Genomic DNA, 17,738 nt, shown 5'->3' with positions numbered 1-17,738 from the left:
CTTCTACAATTCTGTGGGCTTTTTTTTTTCTTTTATCAATGACATCAGATCCTCAGAGATCAACCTAGTATGGCAGGAATGTCTGAGGCATTTTTGTGAGAGTCAGTTGTAATGTTTAACCTTGGTCCTGAGCGTATTCTGGAAACAAAGCATGTTTAGACAATGACAACATCTCTTTTTCCAAACTTAAAAAGTATATGTTCCAAACTGAAGTGCTTTTTCTTTTAACTTTATGTTAAAACAAGAGCCAAGCCTTATGGCGTATGTTTTTCAGAATGTTCAAACATTTAAAATAAGAAATTGAATCCAGTTGGAAAAAAATTCCTTTGGAGAGAGTAATCTAGTTGATTCTGCAGCAAGGCTCAGTTTAGCTATAAATTTGAAAGCTAGTCCTGGAGTAAGTGAAATACTCTAAGTAGTATACTTGAATTACCTCTGTAGGACATCTGGGCAAAACTGTAAGATGTTGGAACCCTTGGCAGGATATTTCAGAGTGGGATTTGTGTAGTCTCTGTGGCTTCTGCTTCTTTCTCCTCTTGCTTCCAAACATCTGTCTCACCTACTTGTCCCTTTCCAGAACCAGGTTACTCCATCTTTTTTACATCTAAACCATCAGTGATGTCCAGGTCCCTTCTCATAGTAATATGAGCCTGTCTGCAGATTAACTTTGGGAGATATATATTTTGTAGTTTTGTAGCATGTAATGTTATTAAACATATGTTTTTAAATTGATGATGCCTTAGAGAGGATTTTAAATTTAAAGCCAAATCCCATCTCTATAGCATTTCGTAAGTTGCTCATATTGGTGTGACAGGTATTACTAAAAAATTTTGATGAAGTTTTCCATCCAAACCAGAGGACTCTTAAATGAAAATAACAGCAAAATCACAACTTTTTTTGTGTGGGGGGCGGGGCAGGGCACAGGGTCTCGCTCTGTCACTGAGGCTATGTCACTCAGTGCAGTGGCGTGATCTCGGCTTACTGCAGCACTTGACCTCCCAGGCTCAAGCAATCCTCCCACCAGAGCCTCCCAAGTAGCTGGGACTACAGGCACGTGCCACCATGCCCAGCTAATTTTTGTATTTTTGGGAGTTTCACCATGTGGCCCAGGCTGGTCTCAAACTGGGTTCAAGCGATCTGCCTGCCTCAGCCTACCAAAGTGCTGGGATTATAGGCATGAGCCACCGTGCCTTGCTAAGATCATAATTTCTATTGGTGCTACTTGAGGCAGATATTTTACTGTTCTGACCTTATTTGGAAACAGTTAAACAACTCACTTGAATTGTAGGCCCATTATGTGACAAGCTGGGTGAAAGAGAATATGCAAGTGTCTGATTTTGTTACTCTATTTGTTATGAATTGAATGTTTGTCCTCCAAAAATTATTATGTTGAAACCCTAACTCCCACTGTGACAGTAATAGAAAGTGGGGCCTTTGGGAGTAAACAGATTTAGAAGAGATCATAAGGGTAGAGCTCCCATGATGGGATTATGACCATATAAGAAGAGAAAGACTACAGCTCTCTCTCTCTCTGCCATGTGAGAAGATAGCAAGAATGGAGGCATCTGCAAATAAGGAGGGACTTCCCAAGACACCAATTGCAGGTACCTCTATCTTTGTCTTGATCTTGGACTTCCCAGCCTCTAGAACTGTGAGAAATAAATGTTTGATGTTTAAGCCACAGTCTGTGGTAGTTTATTATAGTTGCCCAAAGTGACTAAGGCACTGTTCTTCCCTGAGATAGTGTTTGAATAACCAGTATTTACTTTGGCTCTGTGTTCAGATTACTGACTCAGCGATGGAGATGTTATCGGCAAAATGCCATTACCTGCACATTTTGGATATCTCTGGTTGTGTCTTGCTTACTGACCAAATCCTTGAGGACCTTCAGATAGGCTGCAAACAACTCCGGATCCTTAAGATGCAATACTGCACAAATATTTCCAAGTAAGTATGTACCTGACTATGACAAACTTTTGAGAACTACTTTCTGAGAAAACATAGTATATGGATGGCTATAAGGTTCATAATACATAGCAGCTTTCAGTGTTAGGAAGTTTCATTTCATTTTATTTTTTGCCTAATTGAAGTTATCATTGTGAGTTGTTCTAAAATGGCCTTTGTGGTTTCCTATCCCTTTTCCAGTAGGCCTTTTACTTTAAGCATCTTCCCTACCTTGACTAAGCAGGTGTCCAAAGCTTTAACTCTAGCTCTTCCTCTGCTCATTTCTCAACATACAGTCCATTCAGTTAATCTCCCCTAGAGGATTAAGAGAATCATCTGATTAAACCAGCTCACAAGTTTTTGCCTCTTGACTGAGGGCAAAAATGTGCAAGTATTTTAACTGACCTGATAAAGTAACATATGAAATGCTTAAAATGAGAATCCTTGACCATTCCCTGACATAGAAAGTAAGGTTCTATTGGGCAGATGTGAAAAATTAATACTATGAATTAATATTATCAAAGTATAAAGTGTACAGTGTGGCTCAAGCATGTAGATTTCTCAGAGGAACTTTCTTAATTAAGTAGTTATGGCATGAGCTGAACCATGAGCCCTGGTTTCTTGAGGCCTGAGGAAGAACATGGTTTCTTATCCAAGGAACTGTGTGTTAAAATGAAATGGAAAAAAGAAAGAAAAATTACTTGTAAAATAGCCATCCCCACTGGGCCCAGGCCTGCAGGGGTAGGGCAGCCAGCTGGAGTTGGATCAGAGAGAAGGGGGTAGGTCCTTGAAAATTTTTGAGGAGGGGTGGAGACTCAACCCTTCCTGATAGGTCTGGAGATAACTCTGATATGAATACTACTAACCTCATTTAAAGGACATACAATGAAATAGGGTCCTAGGAGTCTCTGCCAAACTTGTTAGATTATTAATAGACAACTTTTGGCAAGATGACAGTGAATGAATAACGTGTTACTCAAAGGAGTTTAGCTTCTAATTTTTTGATTGTATTTTGCCAATCACTATTTATAAGAGGTAATATTATTGAATTTCTAATAAGTAAGATTCTAGAATGAATGGAGACTTTCTGGCAAGGGGCTCTTTGAACCTAATCATGGTGTGATGCTATGGTTTGAATGTGTTCCCCCAAGTTCATGTGTTGAAAATTAATCCTTAATGCAACATTATTGAGAGGTGTGACCTTTTCAGAGGTGATTAGGTGATGAGGGCTCTGCCCTCATGAATAGACTAATGCCGTTATCGTGGAAGTGAGTTAGTTATCATGGGAGTGGGTTCCTGATAAAAGGATGAGCTAGGGCTCCTTCTCTCCTGCCATGGGATGATATTGGACTTCCCAGCCTCTATAACTATGAGAAATAAATTTCTTTTCTTTATGAATTACCCAGTCTGTAGTAGTCTGTTATGGCAACACAAAATGGACCAGGACATATGGGACACTGAAGTGTGATTAATACAGTGACTGGTCAAGAAGACCCAGGATATCCAGTAACATCCGAATCCTGCCTTAACGGCTCAGTCTTCTTGCTAGGTCCCTAGATTTAAAAAACATACGTGCAAAAAAAAATAAAACAAGGCATAGTAAGACTTCACTACTAGCTGAGCTTTGTCCCAAAACCCCAATGCAGAACTCTAATTAACCAGCTATAGCTGTGAAAAATTCCATTGTCTAAGCCATGACAGCCGAAGGCCTATTTTGTCTTCTGCAATCAAACTTGGCTGTCCCTATGCACAAGAAGCAGGCAGAGACTTGGCCCTAATGCTTAGAAAGAGGCTGGTTTGGTGTGTGCACTTCGTTGTCTAAAGAGGCCACACCACTACCTTTTAGTCTCCCTGAAAGCTCCACCCTTGCTTAGCTCTAGCAGGAAAGAGGCCTAGAATCCCTTGATTCCATCTTTGTCTAGCAATGGAAGAAAGACAGTCCTCACTGCAGAGTGGCTTGGAGAGTCCCAGTGTTTGGACTAGTAAGGCTCCAGAAACATCCGTCTTTATGTCCAACATCTAGGATAGGGTGCTACTTGTCAGTTAGGGAGCTCCTGAAATACTCTGGCCTCAAATTTTTTGATTAGAGAAGTGGTAAGGGGGTCTAGTTGCATGCAGCTTTCTGTGATCAGCTCTGGGGGCTCTATGGAGCAGCTTCGTTTTGCATTTAGATCCTTCAGTGGAGTTGGAAATGCACAGTGTATATAGACCCTTCAAAACTCAAGCCCTTGATGATCTCTAATCCCTTACCTATGCTCACTCTCTAATCAGGGCCAGTGTGGCTCCCTCAACTGCAGAGGCTTTGTCTTGTCTGGGTGAAACAGAACCTTTGGCAGGTGGGATAAGAGAGATTTTTCTGGCTTGGGAAGAAGCTCAATGACTTTGAATCACAAAGCAATGCTCTCCACATGCTTGATTCCATTTTGAACATGAAAACAATGTATGATGCAGCCCTTAAGATCCAATTACAGCCATCAGAAGAGTCTGTTTTATACATAAATTCCCTTATACTCAATGGAATCTGAAACTACTGCGCCAGCTTTGCAAATCAAAGATGTCTGCTCAGCTCACCCTTTCTGAACCAGAGGAGTAGCAAACTTTTGGTCAATGAGCAAATTGGCTGTAGCCCTTTTGCAGGAAAGTTTCCTGCAGAAGATATGGCTGGCATTCTACCAACCCCAGAGTCTGAAGGGTTTCCAGGAAGTGACCCCAGAAGCACCGTGTGGATGCAAGATAAAGCCTCCTTTATTTCAAGGAGGAATAAGTAACAACTATGATCAGAAAACATGACAAGCTATTTGTATTTGAAGCAGCTGTGACAGCCAGCCATTCAACTTATGGCCCTCTGTGGGGAAAGGCAACAAGGTAGAAGGAGTGAGAGAGAGGAAGAAAGACCCTCACAATGGCCCCCACAACCCAGGAGGGCCTGAACCACAGAGAACCTGAAGAATCACTAATTGTATAGTTAGCGAAAAGGCTAATCCAAGAACAGAAAACCAAATAATGCATGTTCTCACTTATAAGTGGGAGCTAAACGATGAGAACACATGGACACATGGATGGGAACAACACACACTGGGGCCTGTCGGAGGGTGGAGGGTGGGAGGAGGGAGAGAATCAGGAAGAATAACTAATGGATACTGGGCTTAATACCTGGGTGATGGAATGATCTGTGCAGCAAACCACCATGGCACATGTTTACCTATGTCACAAACCTGTACATGTTGTACATGTACTCCTGAACCTAAAATAATAGTTGGAAATAAATTTTTAAAAAAAATAAAGGGAACTTTCTGATATATTTCTGTCTGGAGCCCAAAACCTTCAATTCTAGAGAACTAGTGGAGAAAGTCTTAGTGGCCTTCAGAGCCCCAAATCACAGTATGAAATTCCTGGAAGGCCTTCTTTAGCAGTTGCTAGAAGCTTAAACTTGGACAGTCCCTACTGCTCAGGCATTCTAGGAGATCTGTGTTGCTAAAAAATAGAACTCTTACCAGAGTTCTCCTCTCTAGCTCATGGAAAGGTTCAAGCCTTTATGATGTGGAGCTGTTGACTTTTATTATCAGTATGAACAAATAATGTTATTTAACAATTATTATTTGCCACGTACTGTGCTAAATCCTATTTTACAGATATTATAGAATCCTCACAAATACATTTTGTCATCAAAATGGATAAGGAAACTGGTTTAAATAGGTTAAATAATGTGCCCACAGCCACACAAATAAGGAGAGCCATACTTTGTACCTAGGTCTTAATCATACTGTTTTGCTGTTTGCCTTTATATTATATTCTCAAGCTTTTAAAAAGCTCTGACATTCAAGGGATGTGGTCAATAAGGGTAGACACGTGCTCTGTTGTGCCCAATTTATGTCTGATGCACAATAAGAGAGGCTGTGGATTATGAGCAATCCTTGGTGGTGGCTCCAACGTTCCCTTTTTTTGCCTACTCAAGAGATTAGAAGGAAATGTGAGCTAGGGCACACAGTGTTACTACAGGGCTAACCCTGAATCCCTTTTAATTTATAAGAAACGAAAATCACTAACAAACTTCAGTACAGTGTTATTATTAACCATCTAAAGTGAAATGTTACAACTATGACATATCATGTTTGAAAATCACTGTTCTATACTGATCCAAAGAAACCTCTCTCACCAGGATAAATGAGTAATGATGACTAACCATTGCAGTAGATTGGTTCAATTCCAAAATCATTTCACACAGGGTCTCACAGTCACTTAGGCCAAAGCAGAATGGAATGCAGTCAAAGAATTCCATATGTGCTCTATGGAATTTAGAACACACAGTGGTTCCTAAGAATACATGTTCTTTTCAATATTTCCTAGCTCCCATGTGCTGATCATACTACAGCATCAAGCTATTAAGAGAGAAAGGGGAGGGGCAGGAGAGAGAGAGAGAGAGAGAGGTTTCTCCCAGAAATATAGTTTCTACATTTTTAACTTTCCTGATACCATTCAAAATACATGTGTAAGAGCTTCTGCACAGCAAAAGAAAAATCAACAGAGTAAACATAATGGGAGAAAAATATTTGAAAATTATGCATCTGACAAAGGTCTAATATCCAGAATCTTGAACTTAAACAAATCAACAAGCAAAAACCAAATAACCCCATTAAAAAGTGGGCAGAAACATGAACGGACACCTCTCAAAAGAAGACATACAAGTGGCCGACAAACATATGAAAAAATGCTCAACATCACTAATCATCAGAGAAATGCAAAATTACCATCACAATGAAGTTATCATCTCGCACCAATCAGAATGGCTGTTATTAAAAAGTCAAAAAATAACAGATGCTGGTGAGGATGTGGAAAAAAGGGAATGCTTTTACACTGTGATGGGAATGTAAATTAGGTCAGGCAAAATGGAAAGCAGTACAAAAACTTCTCAAAGAACTAAAATAGAACTACCGTTTCATCCAGTAATCCCACTACTGGGTATCTACCCAAAGGAAAAGAAATAATTCTATCAAAAAGACACCTGCAGTTGTATGTTTATTGCAGCATCATTCACAATAGCAAAGTCATGGGATCAACCTAAGTGCCTGTCAGTGGTGGATTGGATGAAGAAAATGTGGTACATTCAGACCATGAGGTGGTACATTCAGACCATGGGATGCTACACAGTCATAAAAAATAATGAAATCATGTCCTTTGCAGCAACACGGATGCAGCTGGATGCCATTATCCTAAGTGAATTAACAGAGAAACAGAAAACCAAATACTGCATGTTCTCACTTAAAAGTGGGAGCTAACCACTTGGACATAAAGATGGAAACAATAAACACCGGGAACTCCAAATGTGGGGAGGCAGGGAGGATGGTGAGGGTTAACAAAGTACCTACTGGGCATTATGTTCACTATTTGGCTGATGGATTCAATAGCAGCCCAAACCCCAGCATTATGTAATATACCCACATAACAAACCTGCACATGTACACCCTGAATCTAAATTTTTTTTTTTTTTAAAAAGGTGCATGTGTGCAAACACACAGCTACATAGGATGCTATGATAAAGAACTCAGAAAAACCTTCTGGCAGTCACTTGCCAATCTCTTCTCTTGGCAAGGTCCTGGGTCTTAGGATAGTCAGTCCGTGTGAGGATGTCAAAGGTGGTGAGGACAGCTAGTCATGTCATGGCTAAAGATTTTCTGAAGGGCAGGAAAGAAGTGGAATAGGGAATAGTCTATACTAGTATCCATAGCTCTCTAAAAATAATCCTAGATTTGCTCCAGGACAGATTCATATTTTCTGTTTTTCCCTAGGATCACCCTTGCTGTGAAAGCACTTCAGACTAAAACAGGCCCTAAAGACACACCAGGTGGAGGAAGCCTTAACCTCCCAGAACTTGAGTCTGGAAGGAGAGTGGGTCTGAGATCTGATCCTTTGCTCCCCTCCAGTCAGTAAGCATCACTTCCAATAGTCAGGGGACCCACTGATGTTTGGTTTCACTAAAGCTGTCTGTGGGTGGACTGGAGAGCAGAGCTAGGGTAAGGGGGACAGGGATTAAGGAATGAGCACATTAAAGAAATGCTTATCCCAGTGGGCACTTCACCCATGGCTGGGGTTCAACATGCAGCTCATTTCGATTCTGTCCGATCACACTGCATTAAATGAGTAGTCTCCCTGTTCACTCACTATTTTCCTTATATTAAGGAGTCAGCATTCTCACCTTCCTTTTTCTTGTTATTTTCTCAAACCCCTACTACTTGCTAATTGTTTTATATCACAATTACCATCTAATTTACCCTGGCTTGTAGCTGACTGAGCAACCATAGGACTCAATATTTACACTTTCCCAGACTTAGCATTAGTAGTACTTATCCTCTTACCCGTTATCTAGAACCGTAAAAACTGTTGCTCTTTTGACATTAAAGGTAAGATGTAACTTGGTGAATTAGGATTTGCAAATCTTTTACTCCCTAAAACAAGCATTTCCTTTTCCTATAGGTCAAGATCATTGTTGCCTCTAACTGTGCTACTCTTGTACTACAGTGAACATCAGTGGCATTGAATGATTATGAACAACTGTGAACTGCAGTGTGTGTCCAGAACTCTGGTGTTTGGGAGGCAGGGGGCAGGAGGGTGTTGGAAATAGGAACATAAGAATGCCCCTTCTAGACCAGCAAACCAGCAGAAGCCAAGAGGGTTAAAGGACTTCCCTTCTTGGTGTAAGCTGCTGAAATCTCTCGTTTGAGCTATTCATGATGAGTTTCAGGGAGATGCAAAGAAATGTAATAAACTCTTAAGTAACTTACTACCTTCTTAAACAAAAGGAAAATAACAAAGTTTAAAATTATAAATAATTAATGCCCTGAAGCTATGTAATAGAAATAAATTAATTCTATGATCAACTTCCTGTAGATGTTTAGAGGAGGAGAAGACTGGGTTTGAGCCATTTCCAAGGAGGCTGGATTGGTTTGGAGTTTTGAAAAATGGATAATGTTTAGACTGATAGAGATGGGTGAAGGGTAACAATGGAGCCTTGCTGTTTAGGACACTGTTTACCCACATGAAACTGATGGTGCTAATGTTATATGCCTCAACATTTGGTATTATATTTCAGTAAGTCTTAGGGGGAAAAATGTTCAGAAAATGTGTTGAAAGATATGATAATCTCACCTTCATAGAATTGAAAAGGGAGAAATATCATTAGGAGAATAATATGGGAAAAGCAAAAGATATAAACCCACTACTTTTGCATAGTAATGTTCTACTTTGAGGATATATAAAGATTATATAAGAGGTTTAAAATGCAGGCTAGCACCTTAAAAAAAGATAAAAAAATTAACAGAATGCAAAACATTATCTTTGACAATAAACTTACCATTTTCAAAACTGAGAATAAATATTTCTCTGAAGAGAATAAACTTGTTTGTCAAGTTTTAGTCCATAGGGATTGGTGGCTCCAAACTAGGAATTAGTATATGATAATTGCTTTTACTCAATTTGTTTTTTAAGTTTGTAGAAGTTTTGTGTGAGAGCAAATAATAAGCTAAAAAGCAATGTGCTTAGAGACAGAATTAGCAATGCTTTGGTTACCTCCCTGTTGAGTTTGGTTACAATTATTTTAATACATCTAAAGTTTGATTTAACTGAAACAGCATTTTAAACTGGTATCTCTGTGTTGTTGGTTTTTTTTCTTCCTATTTCATTGCCTTACCTGAACTCATATGGCCAATCAGCACAAACTTAACTCGAAGTGTATGGTAATGCCAGCTCCATATCAATGACTCAGTTTCCAGACTTTTGCAATTAATAACTCAATGTAACATATAGCAAGAGTGGGGAAGGTAGTGCCTTCATGGGTAAACATCATAGTTACTCATTTCTAATCCTACAGAAGTGGTCAATTACTCATCTCCTTTTTAGTACTAATCTCGTGATTCAAACCAACTTTCTAGGAAAGGAAATTCTTCCTTCTGTCCTCAAAATGGCTTTGTTTTCAAGTTAGACGTACTTTTTTTCTGATGCATTCTTTACTTTCTTGTTTCCTGCTAAGACAGACTATAACAGTATTTTTTAATCATTTTGGTCATGGACACCTTTGAGTCACAAACCTTCTCATAAAAATGTGTATTACAGACAAAACTGCATGAACTTTCAGGGAGTTCATGGACCTCCCTGGGTTCAGGGAGTTCATCCATGTAGTCAAAAGGGACCTGTGAACTCTGGGTTAAGAGCTCCTGGCCTGGTGCATGGTCAGCCTTCACAGGTAGGCTGGTTAGGTTACTCCCTCATCAGATAAACTAGAAATACCAAGGAAGGGGCTTACTTAAAGCAGTATAAATAAATAGAGGCCTCAGTGTTCCTCTTCCATGGCGAAGTGTAGTTTCCTTACCCATTCACTGTATCTGTTAATTTCTGAACTGGCTGAATCAGAGCTACTGAGGCTTTGGGACCCTGTTTATTTGTACACTTACCCATATCCTCACTCTCAGCAAGGCAAGAGAGGTCTCATGTGAATTCAAATTGTGACAGTGAATTCTCTAACTCCAAATTTGGTTGAGTTTGAAAATTTTGCACTAGGGATTACTTCTGCAACTAGCTAATGCTAAGCACTGTTATTACAGGAAGGCAGCTCAAAGAATGTCATCTAAAGTTCAGCAGCAGGAATACAACTCTAATGACCCTCCACGTTGGTTTGGCTATGATAGGGAAGGAAACCGTGTTACAGAGCTTGACAACATAACGTCATCTAAAGGAGCCTCAGAATTAACAGTGGAAAAGTCAGCATACAGCAGCGAAGACCAAGCAGCGTGACCTTCAGCCTCAAGCAGGAAGAACAAAAAATCAAGAACTTGGCAAATTTTCTTCATTTGTTGCAAGTATGTTTACTAGCTGAATCTCAATAACAATGTAAACAAGCAACAAACCATCTTCTGATTCTTATTCCAACTACAAATATTTCCAAACACATCAGTAGTTCTTCTGTCTAAATATCATGATTTAAAAAAGAAGCCAGGCCAGGAGCAGTGGCTCACACCTGTAATCCTAGCACTTTGAAAGGCCAAGGTGGGTGGATCATAGGTCAGGAACTCAAGACCAGCCTGGCCAACATGGTGAAACCCCATCTCTACTAAAAATACAAAAATTAGCCAGGTGTGGTGGTGGGTGCCTGTAATCCCAGCTACTCAGGAGGCTGAGGCAGGGTACTCGCTTGAACCTGAGAGGCGGAGGTTGCAATGAGCCTAGATCACTCCACTGCATTCCAGCCTTGGCGACAGAGCAAGACTCCGTCTCCAAAAAAAAAAAAAAAAAAAGAAGCCAAATCAAGTAGTGACTACACAAAATTTCTGCCTAAATTTAATCAAACCAGTAGTTTTGATGAGATTATAAAATCTACAGTTATATGAAACAACCCTGAGAGATGAGACTTTTTTGACAAGAAATTAAGAAATTTTTCTTTAGAAAGGAAAAAGAAAGCAGAGATGGCCATATGTCAAACTAAGAGTTTGAGCCAGGGCAATAACTTTAAGGATCTGTGACACTTTTTAAGGCTTTATAAAGAATACAGACATATATTAATATTTTCAAAGGAAATGTGGCTTTTCTGTGGTTTCCAGACATTTAACAACAAAAGAGAACTAAATGCCGCCAATTAACTCTGGACTTATCTCAACATTTGACTTAGTCGGGGCAAATTAAATAGAAACAAGAACTATCTGAATAGAAAGAATGTCCATGCAATGTCTCAGAAAGATATCTCCTTAATCAAATTTGCACAATGGAGGAATTCTTAAACTACGCTATGCCAAAAAAGATGCTCCCTCAATTTTATGCTAGGAAGTATGGGTTATTAGTTGCATATCTACATATTGGTTTTTAATAAGCTTTAATCCGTGGGTTTTAGTATATGTGCTGCCGAAGTGAGCACATCTGTGAGTTTTTACCATTATTTGATATTATGTAACACTGATGTTGACACAGTCCAAGACAAAGTACAACTCTGTTCTGACTGCCGCAAACAAGCTGTGTCAGCAATATCAGATCAGCCTTTTAACCTTTCTATTTCCTCAATTACTTATCTCTCACGTGGAGTTAATTCTCTTTTTGTATCCCACAAGTTTCAAATAAGGATTAAAAACTTAAGATAAAGCATCGTTATTTTGAAAAGTTTTAAAAAGATTGTACAAAGTATTATTATAGGCTACCTTGTATTAGCTAAATGCTTTTAGTAATTCTCCCCCACTGAGGATGACTTGAAAGTTTTTGAAATAAGGTAATATTACTTAGCTGTGGAAAGGTTCCTAGGAGTGCGCACACAGGCAACAGAATCATTTGAGTGGGAAGTTTTAGAACCATAGCCAAGAGACATAAGATGACATAAGAGTATGATTTTAACCTAAATTTGGAATTCTGGCAGCTGCATTAAAGATGTTTTCAAAAATCTGATCCCTAAGTGCTTCATGCACACCACTGGTGGAACTTTTGAAAGAGGCAATTGCTTTCTAAAGGAATGACACCTGCACTGGGAAGACCCCGGTAAGAAACACACTCTGTTATGTTCTCCAGAAACCTAGCAGGTTGCTTTACATTCAGAGCTTGCTCCAAAGCTCTTTGAGTAACATCCTCTCTTAAACAAGAACAGAAGACACATTCATTCATTCTGGGGAGACAAATTTTACAGCTACATAAATGAAGAAAAGGAGTAGAAAAAGTGAGCTATGAAAGGAGACCAAGAATAGGTATACAGGTAGAGAAATCTTTTAAGTTTTCAATGCAAACTACTCAAAACATTAAAGATATTAGTTAGGTCTTTAGCCCTTAAGCATTTCATATTCATAGGTCTGTGTCCAAGAGAGTAAAATATGGCAGCTTTCTCTTTTTGTCTGGGACTTAACAATATGATCCAAATATGTACAATTCCATTAATAGCTTTAAATATAGTTGACTGCTGTTATGCTTATGACTTTTCTGGCTGTGGTTGGCTAATTTATTTTTAGTCATGAAAATGTTTATATAATTGCATGAGGGTGAAAAAAGATTATCAAAATTGCCTCACTGCCACACAGTTTCCTCTACTTAATAGTATAACACACTACAACCATACCAAATATACCAATGTGTGAGTATCTTTCAGACTTGTATACATTCTGATTTCATGAAGGGTGAACTAAAAGGAGACTCTGAGATATTCTACAAAGCTGACTTTTGTTTCATAAATAAGAAGTTAAAAACAGAACTCTAAAGAAATGGAATATTAATGAAAAGGAGGCTGGGCACAGTGGTTCATGTCTATAATCACAGCACTTTGGGAGGCCAAGGCAGAAGGACAACTGGAGGCCAGGAGTTCGAGACCTGATGAACATAGTAAGACCCATCTCTATAAAAAATTAAAAAATTAGAGCAGGCATGGTGGCGCCTACCTGTAATCCCAGCAACTCAGGAGGCTGAGGCAGGAGGATGCCTGAGGCCAGGAGTTTAAGGCTTCAGTGAGCTATGATCATGCCGCTGCACTCCAGCCTGGGCAACAGAGTGAGACCTTGTCTGAAAAAAAGAAAAAGATCATCATAAATAATAATATTTGGAAAGGTTTATTAAAAATTAGTGTTTAAAGATGGACTTCTCCTGGCCCGGTGCAGTGGCTCACACCTGTAATCCCAGCACTTTGGGAGGCTGAGGCAGGCAGATCACATGAGGCCAGCAGTTCAAGACCAGCCTGGCCAACATGGTGAAACCCATCTCTAGTAAAAATACAAAAATTAGCTGGGCATGGTGGCGTGCACCTGTAATGCTAGCTACTCTGGTGGCTGAGGCATGGGAATCGCTTGAACCTCGGAGGCAGAGGTTGCAGTGAGCCAAGATTGTGCCACTGCACTCCAGCCTGAGTGGCAGAGCAAGACCCTGTCTCAAAAAAAAAAAAAAAAAAAAAAAGAATTGACTCATCTTAATCATAAAAAATACAATCCAAGAGATTTAGGCCATTCTTGTTTTGCTATAAAGGAATACCTGAGGCTGGGTGATTTATAAAGAAAAGAGGTTTAATTGACTCACGAGGTTTAATTGGTTCTGCAGGCTGTGCAAGCATCACACGGGCATCTGCTTGGCTTCTGGGGGAGGCCTTAGAGAGCTTTTACTCATGGCAGAAGGCAAAGTGGGAGCAGGCACATCACATGGCGAGAGAGAGGGGGAAGATACTCACACTTTTAAACAGTCAGATCTTGCAAGAACTCACTATCATGAGGACAGAACCAAGAAGGTGGTGGTAACAATTAATGAGAAATCTGCCCACATGATCCAATCAGGCCCCACCTCCAACACTGGGGATTGCATTTCATCATGAGATTTTGGGGGACAGATATCCAAACTACATCACCAAGAGATAGGTCTGGTCTTATAGTATAGTTATAGTGTTATATAACTTATTTGTTTATTTATTTATTTTTCTTTATCATTATTATACTTTAGGTATATCTCCCAATGCTCTCTCTCCCCCCCCACCCCACAACAGTCCCCAGAGTGTGATGTTCCCCTTCCTGTGTCCATGTGTTCTCATTGTTCACTTCCCACCTATGAGTGAGAATATGCGGTGTTTGGTTTTTTGTTCTTGCCATAGTTTACTGAGAATGATGATTTCCAATTTCATCCATGTCCCTACAAAGGACATGAACTCATCATTTTTTATGGCTGCATAGTATTCCATGGTGTATATGTGCCACATTTTCTTAATCCAGTCTATCATTGTTGGACATTTGGGTTGGTTCCAAGTCTTTGCTATTGTGAATAATGCCGCAATAAACATACGTGTGCATGTGTCTTTATAGCAGCATGATATACAGTCCTTTGGGTATATACCCAGTAATGGGATGGCTGGGTCAAATGGTATTTCTAGTTCTAGATCCCTGAGGAATCGCCACACTGACTTCCACAATGGTTGAACTAGTTTACAGTCCCACCAACAGTGTAAAAGTGTTCCTATTTCTCCATATCCTCTCCAGCACCTGTTGTTTCCTGATTTTTTAATGATTGCCATTCTAACTGGTGTGAGATGGTATCTCATTGTGGTTTTGATTTGCATTTCTCTGATGGCCAGTGACAGTGAGCATTTTTTCATGTGTTTTTTGGCTGCATAAATGTCTTCTTTTGAGAAGTGTCTGTTCATGTCCTTCGCCCACTTTTTGATGGGGTTGTTTGTTTTTCTCTTGTAAATTTGTTGGAGTTCATTGTAGATTCTGGATATTAGCCCTTTGTCAGATGAGTAGGTTGCGAAAATTTTCTCCCATTTTGCAGGTTGCCTGTTCACTCTGATAGTAGTTTCTTTTGCTGTGCAGAAGCTCTTGAGTTTAATTAGATCCCATTTGTCAATTTTGGCTTTTGTTGCCATTGCTTTTGGTGTTTTAGACATGAAGTCCTTGCCCATGCCTATGTCCTGAATGGTATTGCCTACGTTTTCTTCTAGGCTTTTTATGGTTTTAGGTCTAACGTTTAAGTCTTTAATCCATCTTGAATTGATTTTTGTATAAGGTGTAAGGAAGGGATCCAGTTTCAGCTTTCTACATATGGCTAGCCAGTTTTCCCAGCACCATTTATTAAATAGGGAATCCTTTCCCCATTGCTTGTTTTTCTCAGGTTTGTCAAAGATCAGATAGTTGTAGATATGCGGCGTTATTTCTGAGGGCTCTGTTCTGTTCCATTGATCTATATCTCTGTTTTGGTACCAGTACCATGCTGTTTTTGTTACTGTAGCCTTGTAGTATAGTTTGAAGTCAGGTAGTGTGATGCCTCCAGCTTTGTTCTTTTGGCTTAGGATCGACTTGGCAATGCAGGCTCTTTTTTGGTTCCATATGAACTTTAAAGTAGTTTTTTCCAATTCTGTGAAGAAAGTCATTGGTAGCTTGATGGGGATGGCATTGAATCTGTAGATTACCTTGGGCAGTATGGCCATTTTCACCATATTGATTCTTCCTACCCATGAGCATGGAATGTTCTTCCCTTTGTTTGTATCCTCTTTTATTTCATTGAGCAGTGGTTTGTAGTTCTCCTTGAAGAGGTCCTTCACGTCCCTTGTAAGTTGGATTCCTAGGTATTTTATTCTCTTTGAAGCAACTGTGAATGGGAGTTCACTCATGATTTGGCTCTCTGTTTGTCTGTTGTTGGTGTATAAGAATGCTTGTGATTTTTGTACATTGATTTTGTATCCTGAGACTTTGCTGAAGTTGCTTATCAGCTTAAGGAGATTTTGGGCTGAGACAATGGGGTTTTCTAGATATACCATCATGTCATCTGCAAACAGGGACAATTTGACTTCCTCTTTTCCTAATTGAATACCCATTATTTCCTTCTCCTGCCTAATTGCCCTGGCCAGAACTTCCAACACTATGTTGAATAGGAGTGGTGAGAGAGGGCATCCCTGTCTTGTGCCAGTTTTCAAAGGGAATGCTTCCAGTTTTTGCCCATTCAGTATGATATTGGCTGTGGGTTTGTCATAGATAGCTCTTATTATTTTGAGATACGCCCCATCAATACCTAATTTATTGAGAGTTTTTAGCATGAAAGGTTGTTGAATTTTGTCAAAGGCCTTTTCTGCATCTATTGAGATAATCATGTGGTTTTTGTCTTTGGTTCTGTTTATATGCTGGATTACATTTATTGATTTGCGTATATTGAACCAGCCTTGCATCCCAGGGATGAAGCCCACTTGATCATGGTGGATAAGCTTTTTGATGTGCTGCTGCATTCGGTTTGCCAGTATTTTATTGAGAATTTTACATCAATGTTCATCAAGGATATTGGTCTAAAATTCTCTTTTTTGGTTGTGTCTCTGCCCGGCTTTGGTATCAGGATGATGCTGGCCTCATAAAATGAGTTAGGGAGGATTCCCTCTTTTTCTATTGGTTGGAATAGTTTCAGAAGGAATGGTACCAGTTCCTCCTTGTACCTCTGGTAGAATTCGGCTGTGAATCCATCTGGTCCTGGACTCTTTTTGGTTGGTAAGCTATTGATTATTGCCACAATTTCAGCTCCTGTTATTGGTCTATTCAGAGATTCAACTTCTTCCTGGTTTAGTCTTGGGAGAGTGTATGTGTCAAGGAATTTATCCATTTCTTCTAGATTTTCTAGTTTATTTGCATAGAGGTGTTTATAGTATTCTCTGATGGTAGTTTGTATTTCTGTGGGATCGGTGGTGATATCCCCTTTATCATTTTTTATTGCGTCTATTTGATTCTTCTCTTTTTTCTTTATTAGTCTTGCTAGCGGTCTATCAATTTTGCTGATCCTTTCAAAAAACCAGCTCCTGGATTCATTAATTTTTTGAAGGGTTTTTTATGTCCCTATTTCCTTCAGTTCTGCTCTGATTTTAGTTATTTCTTGCCTTCTGCTAGCTTTTGAATGTGTTTGCTCTTGCTTTTCTAGTTCTTTTAATTGTGATGTTAGGGTGTCAATTTTGGATCTTTCCTGCTTTCTCTTGTGGGCATTTAGTGCTATAAATTTCCCTCTACACACTGCTTTGAATGCATCCCAGAGATTCTGGTATGTTGTGTCTTGGTTCTCGTTGGTTTCAAAGAACATCTTTATTTCTGCCTTCATTTTGTTATGTACCCAGTAGTCATTCAGGAGCAAGTTGTTCAGTTTCCATGTAGTTGAGCGGTTTTGAGTGAGATTCTTAATCCTGAGTTCTAGCTTGATTGCACTGTGATCTGAGAGACAGTTTGTTATAATTTCTGTTCTTTTACATTTGCTGAGGAGAGCTTTACTTCCAAGTATGTGGTCAATTTTGGAATAGGTGTGGTGTGGTGCTGAAAAAAATGTATATTCTGTTGATTTGGGGT

The 17,738-nt window shown here is 39.5% G+C and overlaps 3 protein-coding genes across 10 annotated transcripts in view; 2 read left to right on the top strand and 1 right to left on the bottom strand.

Annotated features, from left to right (window-relative positions):
• FBXL13 (F-box and leucine rich repeat protein 13) overlaps window positions 1-13,033 on the top strand; it is a 269,907-nt gene extending 256,874 nt beyond the window's left edge. For all 5 annotated transcript variants that reach the window (XM_063667682.1, XM_054494956.2, XM_054494957.2 and 2 more), the window contains 2 exons: window positions 1,784-1,947; window positions 10,539-13,033. In XM_063667682.1, coding sequence (XP_063523752.1) covers window positions 1,784-1,947; window positions 10,539-10,728 — 354 coding nt within the window. In that variant the 3' untranslated portion in view covers window positions 10,729-13,033. The remainder of the gene's footprint in view (window positions 1-1,783; window positions 1,948-10,538) is intronic.
• Window positions 1-17,738, bottom strand: part of FAM185A (family with sequence similarity 185 member A) — a 183,385-nt gene that overhangs the window by 95,732 nt on the left and 69,915 nt on the right. The window contains exon 9 of one of the 4 annotated variants that reach the window (XR_008503635.2): window positions 13,335-13,455. The exons of the other annotated variants lie outside the window; for them this stretch is intronic. The gene's annotated coding sequence lies outside the window, so the exon portion shown is untranslated. The remainder of the gene's footprint in view (window positions 1-13,334; window positions 13,456-17,738) is intronic. 4 annotated transcript variants of the gene reach the window in all.
• The window catches only part of CCDC146 (coiled-coil domain containing 146), a 260,083-nt gene continuing 244,204 nt past the window's right edge, over window positions 1,860-17,738 (top strand). The window contains exon 1 of the mRNA XM_063667681.1: window positions 1,860-1,947. The gene's annotated coding sequence lies outside the window, so the exon portion shown is untranslated. The remainder of the gene's footprint in view (window positions 1,948-17,738) is intronic.

This window comes from Pongo pygmaeus, chromosome 6 (genome assembly GCF_028885625.2).
Source record: "Pongo pygmaeus isolate AG05252 chromosome 6, NHGRI_mPonPyg2-v2.0_pri, whole genome shotgun sequence".
NCBI lineage: Eukaryota > Metazoa > Chordata > Mammalia > Primates > Hominidae > Pongo > Pongo pygmaeus.
This window is presented reverse-complemented; position numbering and strand designations above follow the sequence as displayed.